Raw genomic sequence first — 22,199 nt, 5'->3', positions numbered from 1 at the left:
GCCATAAAATACTCTAAAATATATTAAGAACAGTCACTACCTAACTACACTAACATTGGATTCGGAAATGTATCTGTATCGGCTGAAAAATCAGACATACGATGATCTAGAATTAGTTAAAAAGGTATTTATTTTACATATTTATATAATTGTCTTTCAAAAAGTACAATTTTTAAACAATTAAAAGTTTAATATATATAAGCAGATATATTTATTAATAATAATATAATACTATAATACATTAATATAATTAATTACTACGTATATTTTTTCTTGCCTTGGATGAAGCAAATTTATCAATTACTTCATCAAAGTCGATCATTTCAAATTTTCTTTTTTCCACATTTAAAAATAATTGATGACTTCGGGGATCTCGTCCCATCGTTGATTGTAAATACGTCAAAGTTTATTTTAATTTGCTGAACGAACGTTCATACCTAGCATTTGATAATGAAATAGTAAGGAATATTTGAAGTGCGACTCTGAGGTTTGGAAAAACATTTTCTCCATACTTTATTATAAAGGCAACATCTGTAATGGACTTTTAGGGTCAGTTTCTTTTCTACTACGGAATAGCATCTTACAGACACATACACTGCTCAAAACAATTAGGGGATATTGTGAGTTCGGTCTGAAATAACCATATAATCGAAAACCTTTTTTAACAAAAGGAAATACAAGAGATTATAAAGGAAAATCATAACGTTTACAGAGTTGGGAATATGCAAATTTAGTATGTGACTATGCGTTTTAGATAAGGACTATGCGTTTTAGATAAGGAATAAGGAGCGACCTGCAGCATTCCTTTTGTAGTAGGAGATTAAAAACAATAGACACGTGTGAATGCTTTGTAACAGTGAATATAAAATGTCTCAGCAAGATGACTTAGTTGAATTGGTAGCGAGGAAGACCATGGGCCATCACTGTAGCGGAAGCGTTAGGAGTTTCCCACAATGTCATTTCCGGACTATGAAATCGGTCTTTGGAAACTGGATATGTTCGAAAAATTCGGGGCAGGGTCGTATTATTGTTTTAAAATAAAAAGCGGGAGCTATACGTGCATTTCGTTTCAAAAAAATAAAAATATACCTCTGTTTTAGAGAAATAAACTGGTGAGAAAGATCGTTTTGTATGCGGAAATATTTGGTTGATGTATTGCAAACATTTATTACACATTTTAAATGAAAAATAAATAATTAATTATATTACAATAATTATTAATTTTAAATATATTTTCCAGAAATCGATCAAAATAAAAACTTAAATTTTCGGTAAAATCTTGCTTGGAGACCATTTGGCGCCCCTCTGCCAGCGGCGCCCAGAGCATCATACACCCCCTTGCCCCCCCCCGCTACGCTACTGAAGTGCTTGCGTTTATATCAAGAAGGCTCGAATTATTCTAACGTCCTTGGCTCGCACTTCTGTATAAAGAGAGCTCAACTTTAAACAAGAAACTAGCATAAAAGAAAGAGCTATCCTATGTAAACATTTTAGATTTATTTAATTCAGATCCTGTCAGTAATAAAATATGTATCTCGTTGCCACTTTCGATCTTTCGAGATTAAGATTAGAAATAATGTTATATTCCCTCAGAACAACATATGATTTAGGTTCATGACAACATATAGTTTAGGTTAAAATAATCCGCCGAGCAACGATTATCTTAGAAGTCAAACAACATAAACCAGCGTTATATTTGCAAATTTTCCAGGACAAATTTCGATGATTTAATTATCGAACCATTCACCTCCCCTGCCAAATTTCAAAATGCATTTTGCCAAAAGAGCCAAAGTGCATTTTATACCTGAGGAAGATGGTTCGGTAGTTAAACTATCGAAACCAGTCCTGAAAAATTTGCAAATATAACTCTGATTTTTCTTGTTTGACTTAAATAAATATATGGTTTGTGGGTAATGTATTTGATAATAAAATATTATACACAGTGAGCCTAAAAATGTCGGTTTAAGTATTTCTTCCGCTAAACTGGCTACACTTCACAGGTAAATAATCGGTGGGGAGGGGTATTGCACTTACATGTGCTATTGTTTGTGTTATGTAACTAGTGTACAGATTGTGATGTAATTGACGATATGTAGTTACGGTATGTTTTAAAGATTGTTAAAGGGATCATTAAAGGAACATCCCATGCATGAAGTACTTTCGAAAAATCGTTTACCTTTATTTAGAAAAGTGGTAATTATTATTATTTTTTTTTTCCCCGCATTACTGTATTTTTTGCGAAATGCTTAGATTGTCCAAGGTACTTGATGCAATAACACGTGTATGTTAAATTATGTTTAATATGTATAAAATGCAACTGAAATAAGCATTGGAACCGTAATTGTTTTCTTAAATTAGTAAAATGTTTTATTTTGCTTTAAAAGAGTCATTAAATCAAAATCGGAATTGGATTAGTTTTTGTATTTATTTAAATACTTTCGGGAATATTCTGAAATTTATGTTAGTTGTGAGATTTATTTCCGCATTTTGTGGTACTTCATTCGGTTCACCTTTTCTTAACCAATAATTGGATTGCTTAATTTATTGTTAGTGATGTAGACGACTTAAATGTCTGGAACTAACTTAGGGTATCAATCATATTTCTTTAATTCTAAGCTATAAACTATAATTTTAAAGAATTGGATAGGCTGTCTTGAAATTTTAATCCTGAATTTTTAATGTTTGGATGTATATTTTTTGGAAAATAAACCCTCAAAGTTTAATTTAGGAGATTTATATGCATGTAAATTGTATGATGTTTAGATGTAGTATTATTAGATGTTTAAAACATTTTTTTTTTCTTATTTCTTCATTATTTAACTATCTGAGAAACAAATTAATGCAGTTGCTGATGTGATAAGATGTGTATTTATTTTGTTTGTTTTGTAATCTACACTTTTTAATAACCAGTTTAAATACAATGTTTTCTTCACCTTTTTTAATGCCTGTTCAAAAAGGTTATAAATTTACATTTTTCAAAATGTTAAAATTATTGACAGATATTTTTTCCCAGTCTGCTTATAATTATAAACAAGTGAGAAAAGTCAACCTCTGTATGATATTGATTTCAATTAAAATATTCAATAAATTTCAGAAATGAGGGGGTAGACTGCAAGCCTTTCATATCCATTAGACCTAAAAGAAATTATTACTTAAAGAAAAAGTCCTAAAAAATTATTGAAACCTACCCAACTGAAATCTGATGCTCCATGCTTGAAAGTGAGATTAAAAAATAAATAAATAAGTAACAGTTGTCATAGAAGTAAGAAAATTTGTCCATTGGGAGGGAAAAAACTGAATTGGCATCAACAAAATGCAAAATTAGGTAATTTGTAATATAGAAAATAACATCTGTAGTAATTCTTTGCCCACCAGTGAGAAAGTGGTGAAGCTGCTGAACACTAGTATTTTGACCCAGTTTCGAATCCTGGTGAATGGGCTGGTTTCATACAAGTTTTCAGCATTTCTATATGTTCATGGATATGAGCCAGATTTTCTAAAACATCTTCTACGAAAATATCCCTCCCAATAGTCAGGTGGCCCATGCATTGCTTTGCCTTAATGAATTAACCTTTTATAGTAAATGTTATTGTGGTCCTCACGTTATAGCCCGTTGACCAGCCAAGAAGCATTATTTAGTGCCAGTTTAGCATCCAAATACATTCAAAAGAAAAAGAGTCAGATTTGTAATAAATAAACTTGCATAACATAAACAAACAAACTTTTTAAGACAAAATTCTGTAAAACATTGTACATGGCCAGGAGTTATATCCTTCTGTGTTACATAGGCATGATATCATCATCTGCCTCAGCAGTGAACTCTATTAATCTTTATATTCTGGACTTGTAAATAATAGCATGCTATTAGAAAAGACTTTACTGAAGAACTCTCTTTTAAATGCCCGTGTGATTTGACATTCCAAATGTAATGATTAATATCTGCCTCACTATAATCTACCACAACCGAGGCACAGCATTGATAAATACAAAGTAGGAAATTATGTAATCAAGTACATTGATATTGTTTTTGGCATATATACGGATGCCAAAATCTGTACTTGATTTGAAAAGTTGTAGAAAAATTCAACATAATTTTTAAACAGCTACTTAAGCAAATCTTTAATAATGTTTTAAGGATAATTTTTAGTTTTTTTTTTTTTTTTTTTTTTTTTTTTTTTTTTTTAAACCATTTGCACTAACAATTTAGAGATTGTGTGATTGCCTTTCCAAATAAAATGAGTTTATATTTATTTTAAAAACTGCTGACAGATACAGAATTTTATTTTTTGCTGCACCACTGTAACTGTATTATACATGGCCTTCTGTAGGCAGTATTCCAAAACTGTAAAAAAGCCCAACAATCCTGATGAAAAGATTTCAAATGTAAGCAGATTAGACTAATGTGGAATCCATGCAGAAAGAATTCAACTTTTGGTAAAATCGTAGTATACGGTGCAGCCTTGGCACGATTTTGAAAATTATCTCCAACACCAAAAATGACCCAAAGAACGTTTGTGTATGTACTATATACTATCACTATATACATAGTATATACTATGTATAACTATATACATTCTTTGAATGATCCATTTACTACTCATCGTATATGTTCCGTTTTTATTGCTCATCATAAAAATCGCCAAGAGTAGCCAAATCCAATGTGCACCGGATACTAGGATTAAACCCAACTTTTAGAAAGTTATGTAATGAATATCCATTTGTTTTCAAAGGGATTAACTGAAAAAGGTTATATCTTATGCATTCAATTTTATTAGTTTGTGTGATAACCTGATGTTGCAATCCATTATACAGTGTCTCTGATATTCTAACTCTTCAGAATAAATTTGGTTTTCTTCAATAAGAATGTAAAAAAGATGGAAGGTCTTGAGCCTAACATCAATGAAGTTTTACACCTAAAATTTCTTACTTTCCAAGTGCTGTCATGCAATTATAGTGTATATATATGTTATGGTGAAAGATCAAAATCTGGGGAATGTTGACTTTCACCGGTGAATGTCAACATTCACATAATCGCTTGGTGTATGTCCGAAATATTTTTCAAATACTCTTATTTCTGATTTATAAGAATATTAATTTCCTTATCCGTAATTCATTCGTGAAAAAAATGCACTTGAGACTCAGAATAAGAACTTAAAACACACAGTACATTCAAAATGAGAAAGGAAAATAATAGAAGTTATAAACTTACCAAATTATGTGATTCAAATCTTATTTATTGCAACAACTTAAACTATTATGGCACTTTGAATTGCACAAGAGGCCCTTGCTTTTACAACTGCATTTATTTGAGGGAAAACTTCCTTTTGGAATGGCAGCGTGTACATATACTCCTCTCTTTTCGACCTACATCAGAGCATATCTGTGATTGTCGACATACACCGGTGAGGGTCCAAATGTACAAGAATGTTAAGAAATATTCGATCTTTCACCGACGTATTTGGTGAATGTTGACATTCTCCGGTGAATGTTGACATTCTCCGGTGAAAGTTGACATTCTCCAATTTTGGTCTTTCACGGTAACATATATATATTATCTAAAAGTATTTAGTTATTAGATTACTGACTGTTGATTCTTATTTGTGTATTAAACAAGCAAAGAGTGTTGTTGCAATCCATAAAACATCTTTGAAAACTGAATACAGGACTGGCACCAGAACTTATGCAGTATGTTAGGTGGCAAAGATTTTAAAATTTAGAGAAGCAACAATATTAAGGGATGGCAGAATTTGTAGAATTTAGAGGAGGCTGTGGGCAGCAGAATTTAGGTTCAGGAAAAGTTTTATAATTTAGGAGTATGCCAGGCAGTAAAATAGATTGCACAGCCCTGGCTGTATGTATGCTAAAAACAACTAAAATGCAAATCAAATGCACATTTCCTAACATTTTGCCTTAACAATATGGTTATATGCAAGCATTACTAGCTCCAAATATGGAAGAAAAGATGCTTTTCTACTTTAAAATGAAATAAAAATTATCTGCAGTCATCATTAATGAAATGTGAATTAAATAATTGAAGTGTTCTTTCCATGGAATACTGTATTGTTGCATTTTTCTGTTCGTACGTACATTACGGGTTCGTATGGATTTGGAGTGAATAACGACAACAGCATTTGATGAAGTATTAACACTTTATTGGTCAGTATTATTCAAGACATCTCCAATAATACGTTTACAGTCGTCGAAGATCTACTATAAACACGGTGAAACAATCAACGACACAGCCTTCAGGTTATCAGGCTATAACGGTGGAGACAGCTTCACTGCAAAGCACCAGAGCACTGCAAAGCTCCCGACTCTTCTCGGTTGTTCTCGGAACTCTATGTACTCTCGAGACTCTCCACGCTACAACTCGCAGTGCACTCGACGATAGACTAGAGTACAGCTCCTGACTCCTCGGTTCAGTTGTTCCCGGAGCTCAACACACTCTCTCGATGATGCACTAACTATAATACGCTAAGAGACTCTTTTGGTGCACTCGACACTAGATTGCGAGACACTCGCACACTGACCGAATATCAACTCGATCAACTCTGCATGGACTAACTCGCGATCGACTCGCTAGACGAGACACTGACTGATGGTCAACTCATTCGACTCTCACTAACTGTCTGTTCACATACCAGCAGGGTTTATATCGCTTTTGTCTTGTGTTCGAGAACATTTTGTGCTAAACCAGTAAGAATTCATTCCAGAAGGTTCTCCATCCATCTATGTCATATCACCAATTTTGTTGCCAAATGGGTGATTTCTCGCCAAATTTGGCAACCCTGCCTTCCCTTGCTGTTTTATGGCAATCCTAAACCTGCTTTGCAGGGAAGCTATCTTACTGCGCCTGGACATTTCGTAACAGTATATTAGGAAGGACAAATCATAAAGTTACTCATAGGTTTGCAGAAAGCAAATACTAGAGTTAGGGAATTAAAATCTTTTAAGTTTTTTTGGGGGGAGGGGGATGTATGTGTGTCTATATTATATTTATAAGTGCAAATAAATTATCTTATTTTATTATAAATATTGTCGAGTGAAACAAAAATATGCAATATTTATGTATTTCAATATGACATGTTTTGTGGTAAAAGTTAATTATTTGTATCATTTAATGACTGCTTAATTTAGTTATTGTTAAGGCACAATGTTTGTTTAACCAGAGGTCCTCAAATTTTGTAAGAGAACCCTGGCCGTTCCACAAAAATATATCATGCTTGTACTGTCATACGGGCACAGAATTTAGTGGCAATATATTTATCTAAGGTTAGCATGCTATGTGTACTTAAATTGTTTTAGGTACTTCCCAGCCAAAGCACTTTTCACGAATCCAGTTTTCTTGTTTCTTACTTTCATACACATTTTATTTTTTCGAGCATGTATTTTCATTTCAGAAGCAGAGAATACATCAGAAGCTTGGTTATTTCTCTTTAAAAATACACTGAAAATTTTCATTTGAAATCAGTGTCAAACTTAAATTTGCCTCTTTTTTTTTTTTTTTTTTTTTTTTTTTTGGTACTTATCCGTTTTGCCGGCGCAAATCTCGCCAAGCAGACTTTATTGGCAACAACATACAGTATACATGTAAAAAATTTTATCAAATGTTATGTCTAAGAATTTTTTATTTTGAAGGCATAAACATTTTAATATCGTTTAAAATTTTGTAAAAATCCAATAAATAAAGACAAGAAATTTGTAAAAAGATATTTATTTAAGAATTTACTATGTTTTCATGGTTCAACATCCTGATTTGCCTTTTCATATCACATGACCCCAAGCGATCTCATGGAAACTACGCTACAAAAATCCAATCTCAGTAATTATCTACATTAATTTCAAGTTAAATCTTAATTTGGAATACACGTTTAAATGCAAAAATTATTTCAATTCGTACGAATAGCTTACTCAGAAATTATGTAAAACCGCAGTGCTTTACTTTGCAAGTGCATTCTCATTAGAATAAATGAATTTAACCCTTGACTTTGCCTTTTCTGTATTTTCGCCATCGGATGAGCACTGTGATTGCATCCTAATTGACTTAATTACCGCGAATGATCTTAGGGCATAAAATTGAACTGATAAAAATTCTATATAACTGTATACCAGTATTGAAAGAAACAATCAATCTGTTAAGAAATGGCTGCGACTTGTTTTAAAAATGAGGCGTAAAAGGTTACCAGAGAGGATATTACGTTTGGCATCAGTTGTACCATTATTGGTGACTTTAATGCCTGCGCCGACAAAACAGAAAAGTACCTTTTTTTTTTTTTTTTTTTTTTTTTTTGGTAATTTTTAAGTTCACATTCAAGTTGTAAAGACATTTTCAAGTTGATTTGCAAGTATTAATTGTCTTTGAGTTTTGCATTGGAAAATTATTATGTATAATGAAATGTTAGTTTTAATAATGATTTAATTTGTCACTTTCAGTCTATTTTCTGTTTACATATTAAGAATTCTGCTTACATATTAAAATATATATGCCTATTAAAAATTAATATGCAAGATTTTTCAATAGTCTGAAATGATATTCTGTTTATTTCATGTCAGACTATTCTAAACTCCTGCACATTAATTTTAAATACTTATATGGTATTTTCTCCCTCATTTCTGCATGCTGAAGGACACCTTGTAACTGGATAACACATCTTGTTAGCAAGTGGGAGGTCTGCTGTTCAAATGATGCCTGGACTAAAAGGTGGCGGATGATAATTAGTCACCTCCATGATTTGGCAAAAGGGTCCCTTTATTCCTAGTGGCCCTCTAAAAGGGGAAGTATATAAGGCATTTTCTTTCACAAGAATATCATGCAAAGATTCACAAGAGTAATAGTGTTGATAAAAACATGACATGATTAATTAAATAGATGAAGAATCATCTACCTTGAAGAATTTAGCTTAAAATTGTCAATAAAGCAAAATAACTTTAAAACAGAGGAAAAAAATTATGACTAGGCCATGTTGCAATAAAGAATTATTTTGTGTATATGGACATACAAGACATTCTTAAAAATAAGGTACTCTTCTGTTATCCGGGCTGGATTCAGAAATGTATGTATGTATGCATTTGTGTTTGCATGTTATGTATGTATATATGTGTGTGTGTACATGCACATATATATGTAGGTAAAGATAATATGCATATATGAACTCGCACATCCATCCATACATGCATGCATGCATACATACATTTTTTAATCCGGTCCTGATAGCAGAAGAGTACCAAAAATAATATAACTCAGTTGCAGATAAAAACCGTAGGCAGTAGCTGTTGTAACTAACTGCATGTGAAACCAGTTAAGCGAGAGGAAGAATGCATGAACCAAAAGGCCATCTAATAACTCATAAAAGGGTATCATTAAGAACTAAGTAAACTAAGTAACATAATTTTAAATATGTGGCTTTTAATTTTCAGTATTCAATTTGATACTTATATGGGCTAGTGTCCTCAAGAGGTGTGTCCTCACTATAGGTGATGAGCTTAGTCTCCTCCATACACACTCTTAGACAACAAAAAAAAAAGATGCACCAAGAAGGAGTTATCCGAGTGGGACGAAAATCGGTAGAAGTGATGTACATGTACAGAAAAACAAATGATTACGGTTTGAGAAAAATTGGATGATTTATTGAAGTGATAGAGCTTCGCAAAATGAAAAAGTCAGTGATGCGTTCGTCCACCTCTGGCATTTATGCAAGCAGTTATTCAGCTTGGCATTGATTGATAGAGGTTGCGGATGTCCTCCTGAGGGATATCATGCCAAATTCTGTCCAACTGGCGCATTAGATCATCAACATCTCGAGCTGCTTAGAGGGCCCTGCCCATAATGCTCCAAATGTGCTCAATAGGAGAGAGATCCGGTGACCTTGCTGGCCAAGGTAATGTTTGGCAAGCAGTAGAAACATGGGCAGTGTGGGGGCAGGCATTATCTTGCTGAAATGCAAGCCCAGAGTGGTGTGACGTGAAAGGCAACACAACGGGCCTTAGAACTTCATTGACGTACCACTGTGCTGTAAGTTTGTGACAGATGACAACCAAAGGGGTCCTACTATGAAATTAAATGGCACCCCAGACCATCACTCCTGGTTGTTGCCTTGTCTGCCGGAAGACGGTCAGGTTGGTATCACACTGCTGTCCGGGATGTCTCCAGACTCGTGTTTGCTGGCCATCGGGGCTCAGTTCAAAGCAGGACTCATCATTGAAGACTATTCTACTCCAGTCAGTGACATTCCAGTGTGAATGAGCACGACACCACTGCAAATAGGCTTGACGTTGTACAGAGGTCAATGGTAGTTGGCGCAAGGGGCGGTGTGACCTCAGCCCCCTTTCTGTGAGCCGTCTGTGAATGGTCCTTCTGGTCACTGAAGCACTAGTTGCACATACAATCGATGATAATGATGCATCTGGGGCTGTGAGTGCCGTTCTGACTTTGCTCGGTCTTCACGTTCTGTTGTTTCTCTAGGCCTATCGCTTCCTTCTTGACGCTGTGTGCGGCCATGGTTCACCCATTCCTGTGAACATCATCTAATAGTGGCATCACTCCTGCTCAAATGTCGAGCTATTCGCCGATAAGACCAACTGGCTTCTTTGAGCCCACTACATGACCTCTCTCAAATTCTGACATCTGCGCATATCGTTCGCGCATCTGTATGCAAGGCATAGTTACTGCCTACCAGAGTACACCGAATGAAATTCGAAAAATTTATTACCTGGAATCGTAATTTCTCCTCTTAAATATCCAACAGTTGCGCAGATCAGATGTGTTGTAGCAACAACTGTTCATTCATTGGGAGCCAAAATTTAAAGTTTTGCATTTTCCATCGAAGCCTGTATGCATATCAATTTGTGTCCAATTTGCTTTATATCTTCTCGGTGCGTCCTTTTTTTTTTTTTTTTTTTCTAAGAGTGTATTTGCTAATTAGTCTTCTCAAGATGAAAGGCGTGCATTTCTTAGAAATTAATGTACTGTGTGCAAAAATTATTTTTTCTAATATCGGCCTGTTATGTTAAAATGTGACAAATGCAATTTTCATATCTTTCATAATATCTTATCTGTAAATATTTTGTTTCAACATTTTAAGCACAGAGAGGTATTATTTAGATGTTCCTTTATATGATCTTTTTTTATTTCCAGGTAATTACATTATCTGAAAGATACCCCACAACTTAGTGACATGACTCCTGATGATACAATATATCTCATCCTTTTATTAGTTTCCACATCATTTGGTTATTTCGTCCGTCAGGTAAAGCATGTCAAAATGAAACAATATGTTTGCACTCTCATTGGTTTTATCCTTCTTGCAATTGTGTCTGGATTTCATATCTTACATCCATTAGTTCTGACCACTGTTAATGCTGTCCTGGTGCTTCATGTCAAGAGGTAAGTCATAAAAAAGTTAAAATGGCAATCTGTTATATATAGTAATCAACTAAAAAATCCTTTTATGATGTGATGCACAAGTATGAAATATTTGATGTTGTATTGTTGGTCTGTTTGAAAATAACTTATGTGTATGTATTTGGATGTTTAAAGTAATTGTTCATTGAGGTTATGAATAAAGTATAGATTATTATCTGTGGGAGATCTTGATTTATCAATCATCAAAACAGTTTTTGGAGGGAAGTGGAAGAAAGGTTATTGTAAATAAAAGATTCTGATTTCTAGCTCGATTTGACTGTTGAATGCTTTGTACCAGGTGCTATATTCACAGCTGAGTTGTTAATTGGTGTTGATTTTTAATGTTCCTAGCAGAACTGCTTTTATCTGTTCGTGAAATTTATTTGTGAGGCTGCATTACACTAAGTATATTACGCTGTTATTTAAAGTAATTTGTTTTATTTTCTTTAATGATTTAAATGTCATTCCACTGAATTGAAGATTATGAAAATAAAGATTATGAAAATAAAAATTAAAATAAATAATTATACAAATGTAGTTAGCTTTCCATAATCAGAGCAGTAAGTATAATCTTTCTGACTTTTAATAAGGCTGCTTCTTTCAATAGCTTAATCATGTTTTAGTTGTTTCGGTATGCAACAGGGGATTATAATGGCAAATTGAGTTTACTTTCATAAAGTTGGAAACATAGTAAATTTATATGAAGAAATAGTGCTTTCTTAATGGTTTGATATTTCTGTATGTAGTTAAAAATTTTCAAAGAATAACAGTAGAGCAAAAACTGGTTTTAAACCTTCTCTAATGTCGCAATGAATGAAATTTGTCAAATTCATGTAACTTAAAGTCAGATTCCAATTCCCTCACTTGTAATGATTTTCAGAATAATATTTCTTATTTAATTTTATTTCATCTGAATTGCATTTTTTTCTTATTAAATTGTATTGATCTCTGCCTGATTAAATTTCATTTGATTTCAGTTGTCTTAATCAACTGTAGACATTTATATATTTTTATATGAAGATTCAAGCAATGATGAATCAGTTTATAATTAATTTTGCTTATTTTAATGTACATTACTAAATTTATCTAAACAAATACTATGTACATAAATTATTAATTTTATTTTCATCGTATTTAAAAGCACATTGATGATTAAAAGCTTTCCTTTACTACTCAGATTTTCTCACTATGAGAGTGTAAGAAAATTTAAAAATGAAATTAGCCAAAGAAAATAAAATTTCGAATATCCAGTTAAATGCTTATGTATTTTACATTAGACTTGAATTAAAAATAGTTTAAGAACTTGAACCATGCATTATAAAGTGAATTAAAGTCAGTTTGGAGTTCTTTTGAAATGGTGTCAGCATGCAGTATGAAAATCTGCCAGTTTTTTTTTTCAAAAATCTCCCAGTTTTTAAGATTTCAAGATTGGCAACTATGCAATTTTATTTTTACAATGAAAGGCTATTTTTTAGCTCTTTTTCTACATCGTTTCCACCAATGTTAAGACAATTGTTGTAGTGGATTTATGTATATCTTCCTCAAAGAAAGTTCCCACCAGTGTTGACAACCATATCTTCACAGAACTTTTTGTGTTGTCCTTGCTTTGAAAGCACTGACCTCCAAGGTGACGCGTCATATGCAGGAACAAATGGTAATTAGATAATGCCAGGTCTGAGCTGTAGGAGGATATGACTAAACGCCTACCAACCGAATTCCTCTGTTTCTCTGCGACAGCAATAGCATACAGCCAAACATTGCCTTGAAGCAAAACAATTCCTTAACTAAGCATTTCTGTTCTTTTGTTTTGAATTGCATGCTGAAGTTTTTTCAAAGTCTCACAGTATCAAGCAGCGTTGATGGTTTCATCTGTAGGAAGAAATTCAGCAAGCAGGATCGCTTTTGTATCCCGAAGCTCAGTGCATATGATTTTTTGGGTTGATATTGATGCTTTGAATTTTCGTCTTTTGGGAGATCCTGTGCGACTCTGCTCCACCAACTATTGTTTATTCTGGAATGACATGATGAACCCAAGTTTTATCACCCATCACTAACTGGCTTAAAAATGTCTCTTCTTTATCACTGTATCGGTAAGGGATGTCAAAGCCTCGTTAAGTCACTTGGTTTTGCAGACATCTATCTGTCAGCATTTTTGGTACCCAACAAGGGCACATCTATGGTTACCTCATCAGTGAGAAACCTTTTCTTGCAAAGCAGTTCTTGAAATTTCAGGAAATTCATCAGAAAGCATTGACAGTGTAAAGTATCTGAACCCTTGAAGTTTTTCGTCAACTTGCCTTACCAAATCATCACTGACAACAGAAGGCCACCTGCTCCCTACTTCATCATACTCATTTGCTTGTCTTTCATTGAATGTTCTAATCCATCATCTCACCATATTATTGCTTATTGCACTTTCATAAAAAATCTCAATAATTTGATGAGGAATTTTAGCAGGCTTTGTTCCTTGCATTCAAGAAACAAATTACAGACCAAATCTCACATTCAGCAAATTCTTCAGTTATGTTAAACATTTTTTGTAATCACAACAAACTGAAAATACAGATCAACTGCAGTGGTGTCAGTAGAAAGGCGAGAGACAAGAAAGACAAGTGTACATTCCTGGAGAAGTGTATTTTGCCGTCTGGTGGAATCTCTGATGGTCCTAAATTCTGCCCCCTAATACTAAGAATTTTGCAGCTCCTAAATTCTGCTGCCCAGTATCTCCCGTAAATTCAAAAAACTTTGCCATCATTAAATGTTTCCTTTTAGTGCTTTTCTAAATTCTAAACATTTTGCTGAACGGGTTACACCGGCTCTGGTGCCGGTCTTGACTGTCAGTAGCACTGTGGCCTTGAAAGAACAAAATAGAACCTACTTCCTGGACATGCCTCATATAAAACTTAGATAAAATATTAAAATGAAATGTAACAGTATGAATAGCACTTTTGATATACTATAGTTAAATTTCGACATGGCTAGTATTTGGCCCTAAAATCCCCTTTTTTCCCAAGAAGACATGAGAAGAAGGTATTTTGTTGATTATAATTCCTAAATGCGTGCGTCATTTTGTACTTCACTCTCCAACTAATCAAGCCAGGTATATATATATATATATATAGGTAGATAGCTATAAATAAATATATACATAAGGTAAAGAAAGTAGACATATATTTAATTAAATAATTCCTGTGCTTGAATTTGGCACCCCCTTTTCTCACACGTTTCAGCTTCAGAAAATTTAGCCATTTTTACAATGCCACACAGTTTACAAATGTAAGTTATTTTTACACTTTTTCATTTCTACAATTTTCATTTTTCTAGTTTCAACAATAAGTTTTTAAAATCGCCCAACTCCAGCAGTAATTGCAATTTTAATAGAGTTTTCTTTTTTTGGAAATTGCTGGCTTTTTAGCAAGTTAAGATTTAAGTCTATCTAATTTAGCTTCATTCTTACTCAATGGTTTTATAATACTCATTCGTATGTTGCCATAATTAATTAAAAAGAATGACGTTTTTGAATATTTTGTGTACAGTTTTTTGAGGTTTTTAGCTTTATGTAAATTATGCTTTAGTAAAGTTTTGCATTTCAATTTAGTTTTATTTTGAATTTACTTTTATTCCTTGCTTTAGTAGGGTACAGGACACGTCGGGGTAGTTCTTGTCATTATAGGATTATTAGAAATCTTACTTAGCATTTTAGGACAATTAATTAGCAGTGGTTTGAGTCACATAATGGCAAGAAGAACAAAATGAATGTTAGCAGAGGATGATTAATAGTTTTTATTTGTTTCTCCCATTAATACATTTTTTCAGACTTTTAATAGCCCTTTAAATAACAATTTTCTCTAGCTTTAATGTTTCACTACCAAGTAACATGAGGTAATATTAATGTCATAAACAATTTTTCGTAGCATGATGCCCTAAAGATAATTTCTCCTAGGATGGCAAAAATTTTTTAATAACTCTTTTTAAATTTCTTATTATATTATATATATATATGTTGAATTAGTGATCATTTGAAGGATAACTAACCTAGGAAAATATGTATTTTCTTGGTTTAGATTCCGATATAATTTATAGCCAAATTATATCGGAAAATCATTAATTAGAAAATGTTTGCCAAGATATTGTTGCTACATATTTTTAATTTTGCTTGCTATGTTTTATATGAATTGAAAAAGACTAAGAATGCACAAAATGTTTTTGTCTTGCTTCATTAATTGTTTAATAAAATAATTAAAGTAATTGTTAAAGATTATTATCAAAATATATTATTTTAGTTTTCTTCAAAGTGAATTTGTATACATTTTATGGTGTACTGCAACAGGATCTTTTAATAGTACTTATGCTTTTCAAACTATATTTTTTAAATATGTTTAGTAAATCATGTTTACTTAACTTGAAAATAATCATTTATTTAGATTTTGTCACATTGTCAGTTTTGCATTTTGTTTCTTATACTTGCTGTTGATCAGAACTTCTGAATATTTTGGAATTCCTTCACCACCTGAGATTACGAATACAGCATTAATGATAATGGTATTGAAGGTAATTGCAATTATTTATATATTTTTAATCATACTACTTTATCAAGATAATTTTCTGATTTTTGATACTATACATCTTTTTTGAACAGGGCTAAAGTAGTATTGGTAAATATAACCGGTATTGCTATTAGGAAATTAAAGGGAAAGTGGGATTTTATAATATCGCATGAATAGGCATAGATTTTTACAGTTTAATGTCTTATACCATATTTCCTCATCTATTCCCCTGACCTGGTATTAGGCCCAAGATCTGACTATTTTTTAAATATTCATGTAATTTTCCTCTTCCTCATCAGTTCATTCAGAAAAAAAGTTTGCCTAAATTCTAAAATGGATTCATTCATGTAATGAATGTTTTCATCTTGCTAACTAAAACAAAACCTTGCAAACTACCTGCAAAGGTCTGCCGAACCTTTCCCTTCTAATTGTTGATCTTTATGCCAACCTAATGCAAAAACCGACCAGTCACAGTGAAGCAAACACAAACTGACATTCAGTTTACAGTTTCACTAATTTAGCTGCACATTCACTTTTTCTAATTATTAATGAATGATTTGAGGAATGAGGAGTAGAAGAGATAAGAGATGAGATTCGAGTTACTGGGAATTAGAAATAAAGGCATATTGTTAGATACTGTAACGTTAATATTACTGTGTATTCTTATTGGAATGTATGTTTCATCTAAAGAAATAATATTGTGATAAGTATGTGGTAGTTTATCCATGACTATGTTTCATTTGTTATGTTCTTACTGTAACTGTGTCCTTCAAAAATCGAATTATTCACATAATCTCCCCCCCCTCCCCTTTTAAAATTTGGATGATGAAATTAGGGAAAAAACGGAGAGACTATGCAAAGAAATGCAGTATGTTTGTTATCAAATCAAGACCTATCGCTGGTAAAGGATTTAAGTAATATAAAGACTATGCAGGCACATATTTAAAGTTTATGAAATATTTATAAAGTGTGGAAGTGTTGATTATAAAGTGTTGATTAATCATAATTTCCCTTATTGTTTCTTAGCTGTTTTGCTGTTTGAGCTGAAAACTGACAAAGAGGACAAATTTTCAATGCATGTTTCTTTACAAAAATGGTATGATGAACAATTACATGATGACATGATCAGCACCTGTGGTAGATGTGACCTAATATACGAGGGTCAGTCAAAACTTTAGTTGCACTGCTTAAGAAAACAAAATGCAATAGAAATTTTATAATAACTTTATTTGTATCTTAAAGTTTCATTCAAAATCTAGCTTTTGCCTTGTCATCTGAGTAGTATCATAGCTTTGAAAGTTCTTCTTTCGTGGAACCATAAACATGGAAGTCACATAGTGCAGGTTTTGGGCTATAAGGATGGTGACCTCACACTTCCCACCTAAACTTTTTCAGAAGGTCGGACGTTTGTTTTGCTGCATGAGGTCTTGCATCGTAATGCAGGAGCACAATGCATTTCGACAGTTTACCTGGCCGTCAATTTTTAAATGATTGTTGAAATCATTTTAATGTTTCACAATAAGAAGATGCATTAATTGTGGAACCCTTCGACATGACCTTTGTATGCACCAAACCTTCTCTGTCCAAAAACACCATCAGCATCATCTTTCCCACAGATGGAACAGTTTGACACTTTTTTTGAGTTGGGGAAGTGGAATTTTTCCACTCAAGGGAGCTGCATTTTACTTCAGATGAGATGTGATGAATCTAAGACTCATCTCCAGTCACAGTTTTGTCCAAGAACTCATTTACTTCATTTTGGTAATGTTGCAGAAATTTCATTGCACTTTCAAAACGCTTCCCTTTATTTTCCTCTGTCAGTAGACGAGGCACCCATCGAGCACAAATTTTATGAAATTGAAGTTGATCGGCAATAATTTAATGCACACTTCCATGAGAAATATCCAGTTCATTAGAGATTTCGTCTATTGTTATGCGTCTGTTTGCAGGAATGCATTCATTTACACAAGCAGCAATTTTGGAATTTGTGGCAGTTGATGGTCTTCCCTCGTGCTCAGCATCATCAATATCTGTACGTTTGTCCTCCAACATGTTGCACCGTTTCATGATAGCTTGACAGGACGTTGCATTTTCACCATAAACTTCATGCAACTGCCAATAAATTTCACAGCAATTACACCTTTTCACCCACAAAAAATGAATCACTGCACACGTTTTTAATTGAGATGCTACTTGCAGCTGCTTATGACTGATTATCAGACAAACTAAAATTGCATCATGAAAGTCGCTAAGTCACACCATACAGCTAAATGTCTCAAGTGTTGCCAACCAGATTCATCAAAATAGCCCGTGGCTGAAAATTCTTACGAAGAGGTGCATCTAACCTTCTGACTGTCCTTCATAGAATTGGTGATATACAAATATTATAGCAATACATGTGCAATTCGACATTTTTGTAGATGTAATAGTAGTTTTCAGTCTTTCTGATAGCGCTTGATTCAGTTTTAAAGTCAGATTGTTAGACCATTATCTGAGTCAGTCATTAGCATCTTTACCATTGTTGATTGGAGAGCTGACTTATAATGACACATTTTATATCCAATCCAAGGGAAAATATATGCAAGCATTCTGTCATGACATGGGGAATCAAGGAATGGCCAAGGGAATAATTATACAACAGTATGTGGATAATAAGAAAATTCAGAGGAAAAAACACAGAATATAGAGAGTGTAGCTGAGGAAAAAACAACAAAGTACAGGATGCAGATAATGAGAAAGTTCAGAGGAAAGCGCAAAATATAGAGTGTATAGTTAAGACAAAACTGTGCACAATGCATAGTTTATATGTAATGCCAATGCGTGATAAATAAAACTAAGCTTTCAAAGATTTAGGATTTATATATAAAATTTACAATACAATATATAATAGCGATATACAATGAAGTACAGTAGTTAAAAGCTCGTGTTGCTATATTTAATAAAATATTTAATTCTGGGGATATTTTACATTATTAACAAGAACTGAAGTATTTTTGCAAAGTTCGTATAGAATTATTTTGTGTACAGTAATAGTGCTTGATTCTCATGATGCAAGTTACCATGTATTGAAAGGTGATTTGTGCTAGAATGAATACATGAAATAGCAGAATGTATATTGCAATATATACAGGGTTATTCAAAAAGAAAGAGCAGATTGCAAACATGTATTTCTTCCAAACTACAAAAGATAGAAACATGATTCTAACGTTAATGGATAGAGAAAAGTGTACAATTTAGTACGGCTGAAAGTTCCAATCATGGCCGCATTGGTGCTCTTGTTTGTTCTGGTATTATTTGTCGGTTGGTAGTCTGTAGTGAAATGGCGGCGACACCACAGCAGAAGTCTTTTTGTGTTCTACATTTGGCAAAACTAGAGTCCATTGTTGCAGTTCAGCGAGCATTTCGCCGTCAATTTAATAAACAACCACCGCGTCATAAGCAAATTTATGAGTGGCATCGAAAATTCCTAGAAGATGGTTGCATCTGCAAAGGGAAAAGCACAGGACGTCCACGCACATCAAACGAGAATGTTGAGCGTATTCGTACACTTTACGAAAGGGGCCCAAAGAAATCCACATCGTGAGCAAGCAAACAGCTTAAAATTCCTCAACCAACGGTATGACGAGTTCTAAAACATCGTCTGAACATGAAGCCATACAAACTGCAGTTATTGAATGCATCTTTTCTCTGTCCATTAACGTTAGAATCATGTTTCTATCTTTTGTAGTTTGGAAGAAATAAATGTTTGAAATCTGCTCTTTCTTTTTGAATAACCTTGTATTTTGCAAATGAGAACTGTGCAAAACATGCAGAGAGATGCAATTATATGTATTTCCAGGACAGGACATACCTAATGCAATTAATATATTTTGAGATAATCTTTTGCGACAGTCAAAACAAAACATTCTAGTGTGTTTAAATTATGCTTTCTGGAAATAAAGTGTTGTCTTGTCAGGAGCAAGTCTCTTGACATCACAAACTTAACAACAAAACTTTGTTACCCCTGCCCACTAAGAATCTGCAGCCTATATATCAGAACCTGTTTTCATGATCTGTTTATGCAGAGGCAAAATAATAAAACAATTAAATACATGGTAAGTGAGCACAAATTTAAATCATATCAAGATTATACACGATAAAAATTAATAAAATTGCCCTAAAATGATCTGCAATAGTAATAGAAGAAAACAAATATACAGAAGGGATAAATACGATTATGTAACAAAAAATAAATGAACACAAATACTTGCCGAAAATCGCAACAGTGCTCCCTGCTCAATACCCATCAGCATATCCCATTTAATGGAGGACTGGAAAAAACTGACCCTTATTATCATAATAAAATGCAAATCTTTCAAATCTTTAGATTTGAAAGAATCAGCTCTTTGCGTGCAGAACATCATGTCATTTAGTTTTTTATTACACAGAAGGTTTCTCTCAGCTTGTTTTCAGCAAGAACAAGACACCTTGATGATGCTTGGGGTTCTATAATTATGCTTGAACTCCCTGGCTGTTGCTTTTTCTGTTGCATATTTTACAGTATCTGCTGTATATTTTTTACTGATGTTTCTCATAATTTCAACCAACTATTTTAATCCTGTCTAGAGTATGTGAAAATAGAACTTATTTTTCAAGATTATATTATGGGTAAATGCCATTTGTACTATCCTGTGCAGTAGTGCCTTTTGTCTTATGGCCTAGAGTGGCATTGGTTACGAGACATCTTTTGTGATGTTCAAGAAGTGTTATTGATCTTGGTTAGAAGACATCTTTTATGATTTATAAGAAGTGTTATTGATCTGGGTTATGACCAGCACAGATAGAGTGAGATCAAGGCTGTTAACAGGCAAAGGTTCATGAAGATGTCAGTTTGCTTTTGTTCTCATTCTGTGTTTCATTTTTATAATGACTTTATTTAGTGAATAGTCACTTTATTACTAATGAAGAAAAGTATTGTGATAGCTGTATTTTGATAGCTGTAGCACTGTGCATGCATATTATGAATTGTACTAGTAGTTGGAATCATTTCATTTTTCATCCTGCCCTGAGACAGAAGTAGAAAAGGTAAAAATATAAAGCAGAACATTAATTTTCTTTTTGTTTTTTATATTTTATGAGCTTTAGGCAAATGCACAGTTTTAATGCATTAATTTTTATAAGACTTGATAAATATCAGTATGTACTTCAAAATAAATATCTGATGTTTCCATTTTATGAATTTATGGAATGCTTGTTTTAAAAGTCCACTCTGATATTTATCAAAAAGCATAACAACAATGTGTTAAAGATTCATAATATTAATAATAATAAATTTAATTGAAATTTTCATAAGTAAAAAAAGAAATTGAATTTTAATTATTAATTTATGTTGTTTCTAATCATGGAGAAATAAATTATGTTTAATATTATACATTGTATGGTTTTAGAATTACAGAAAAGAATTAACAGATGTCATTTTTTAAGGGGGGAAAAATCTGTTTTTTCTTGGGGGGAGGAAATTTACAGAAATTTTTATTTGAACAATTTTCCTACGGTGTTTTCTTAATAGCTGACTAATGAAGAAAAGTATTAGCTATGTGACCTCACAAGAAAGAAATTATTGGTATGTATCTTTATTTCATATGCATGATAGGCATGAATTTTACCTTAGTCTGTGTCTGTACTTCAGTGAGTGAGACTGATTGTTTAAATAACAGTGGTAAATAAAGTAAACTTTTAAAACAGCACTTTTCTTGATGCTTGTAGTGATTTGTGGGTATATAAAACTCAAGTGGTGCAAGTTTAATAATAGTTATTAAAAAGTAGGTTAAATAATGCAAATACTGAAATAAATGAATTTTTATAGAATCATGCGTCCCTATTTATTCAAGCAGGAAATTTTGGTCACAAAAAAATGCAAACCTTGTTAGAATTTAACATGCATATTTCCACCAGTATTGTCCACTCAAGTTAATTCGTACCTGCTTGCTAAGGTGTTAAGTATAATATAATTTATACAAATATTATATAGGTATGTAGTAGTGTTATCATTTTTTTAAAAATGTCTTTTTTTTTTTTTTTTTTTTAATTTGTGTATGCACACATTTTTTGACAATTAAAAAAATCGAAAGATCATATGACTTGTTGCATGCTGTAATAAATAAAATGTACAGAAAAGCATTTTTATGACTTTTTAATGCTCACTGAAAGCTGGTTCATTCATAGTTTCATTAACAAATTGAAAATTTTAATTTAATATTTTTTGTCTTACA

At 32.8% G+C, this 22,199-nt stretch overlaps 1 protein-coding gene across 2 annotated transcripts in view; it reads left to right on the top strand.

Moving 5' to 3' along the window:
* The first annotated feature begins 2,020 nt into the window (after nucleotides 1–2,020).
* Nucleotides 2,021–22,199, top strand: part of LOC118182052 (membrane-bound acylglycerophosphatidylinositol O-acyltransferase MBOAT7-like) — a 121,709-nt gene continuing 101,530 nt past the window's right edge. For both annotated transcript variants that reach the window (XM_035351320.2, XM_035351318.2), the window contains exons 1-3: nucleotides 2,021–2,193; nucleotides 11,135–11,383; nucleotides 15,826–15,952. In XM_035351320.2, the coding sequence (XP_035207211.1) occupies nucleotides 11,175–11,383; nucleotides 15,826–15,952 (336 nt within the window). In that variant the 5' untranslated portion in view covers nucleotides 2,021–2,193; nucleotides 11,135–11,174. The remainder of the gene's footprint in view (nucleotides 2,194–11,134; nucleotides 11,384–15,825; nucleotides 15,953–22,199) is intronic.

The sequence above is a fragment of the Stegodyphus dumicola genome, chromosome X1 (genome assembly GCF_044657685.1).
Source record: "Stegodyphus dumicola isolate Sdum_Otavi_A_Nest chromosome X1, ASM4465768v1".
In the NCBI taxonomy this organism is placed as follows: Eukaryota; Metazoa; Arthropoda; class Arachnida; order Araneae; family Eresidae; genus Stegodyphus; species Stegodyphus dumicola.
Note: the sequence above shows the minus strand (reverse complement) of the source record. Positions and strands in the feature narration are given on the sequence as shown.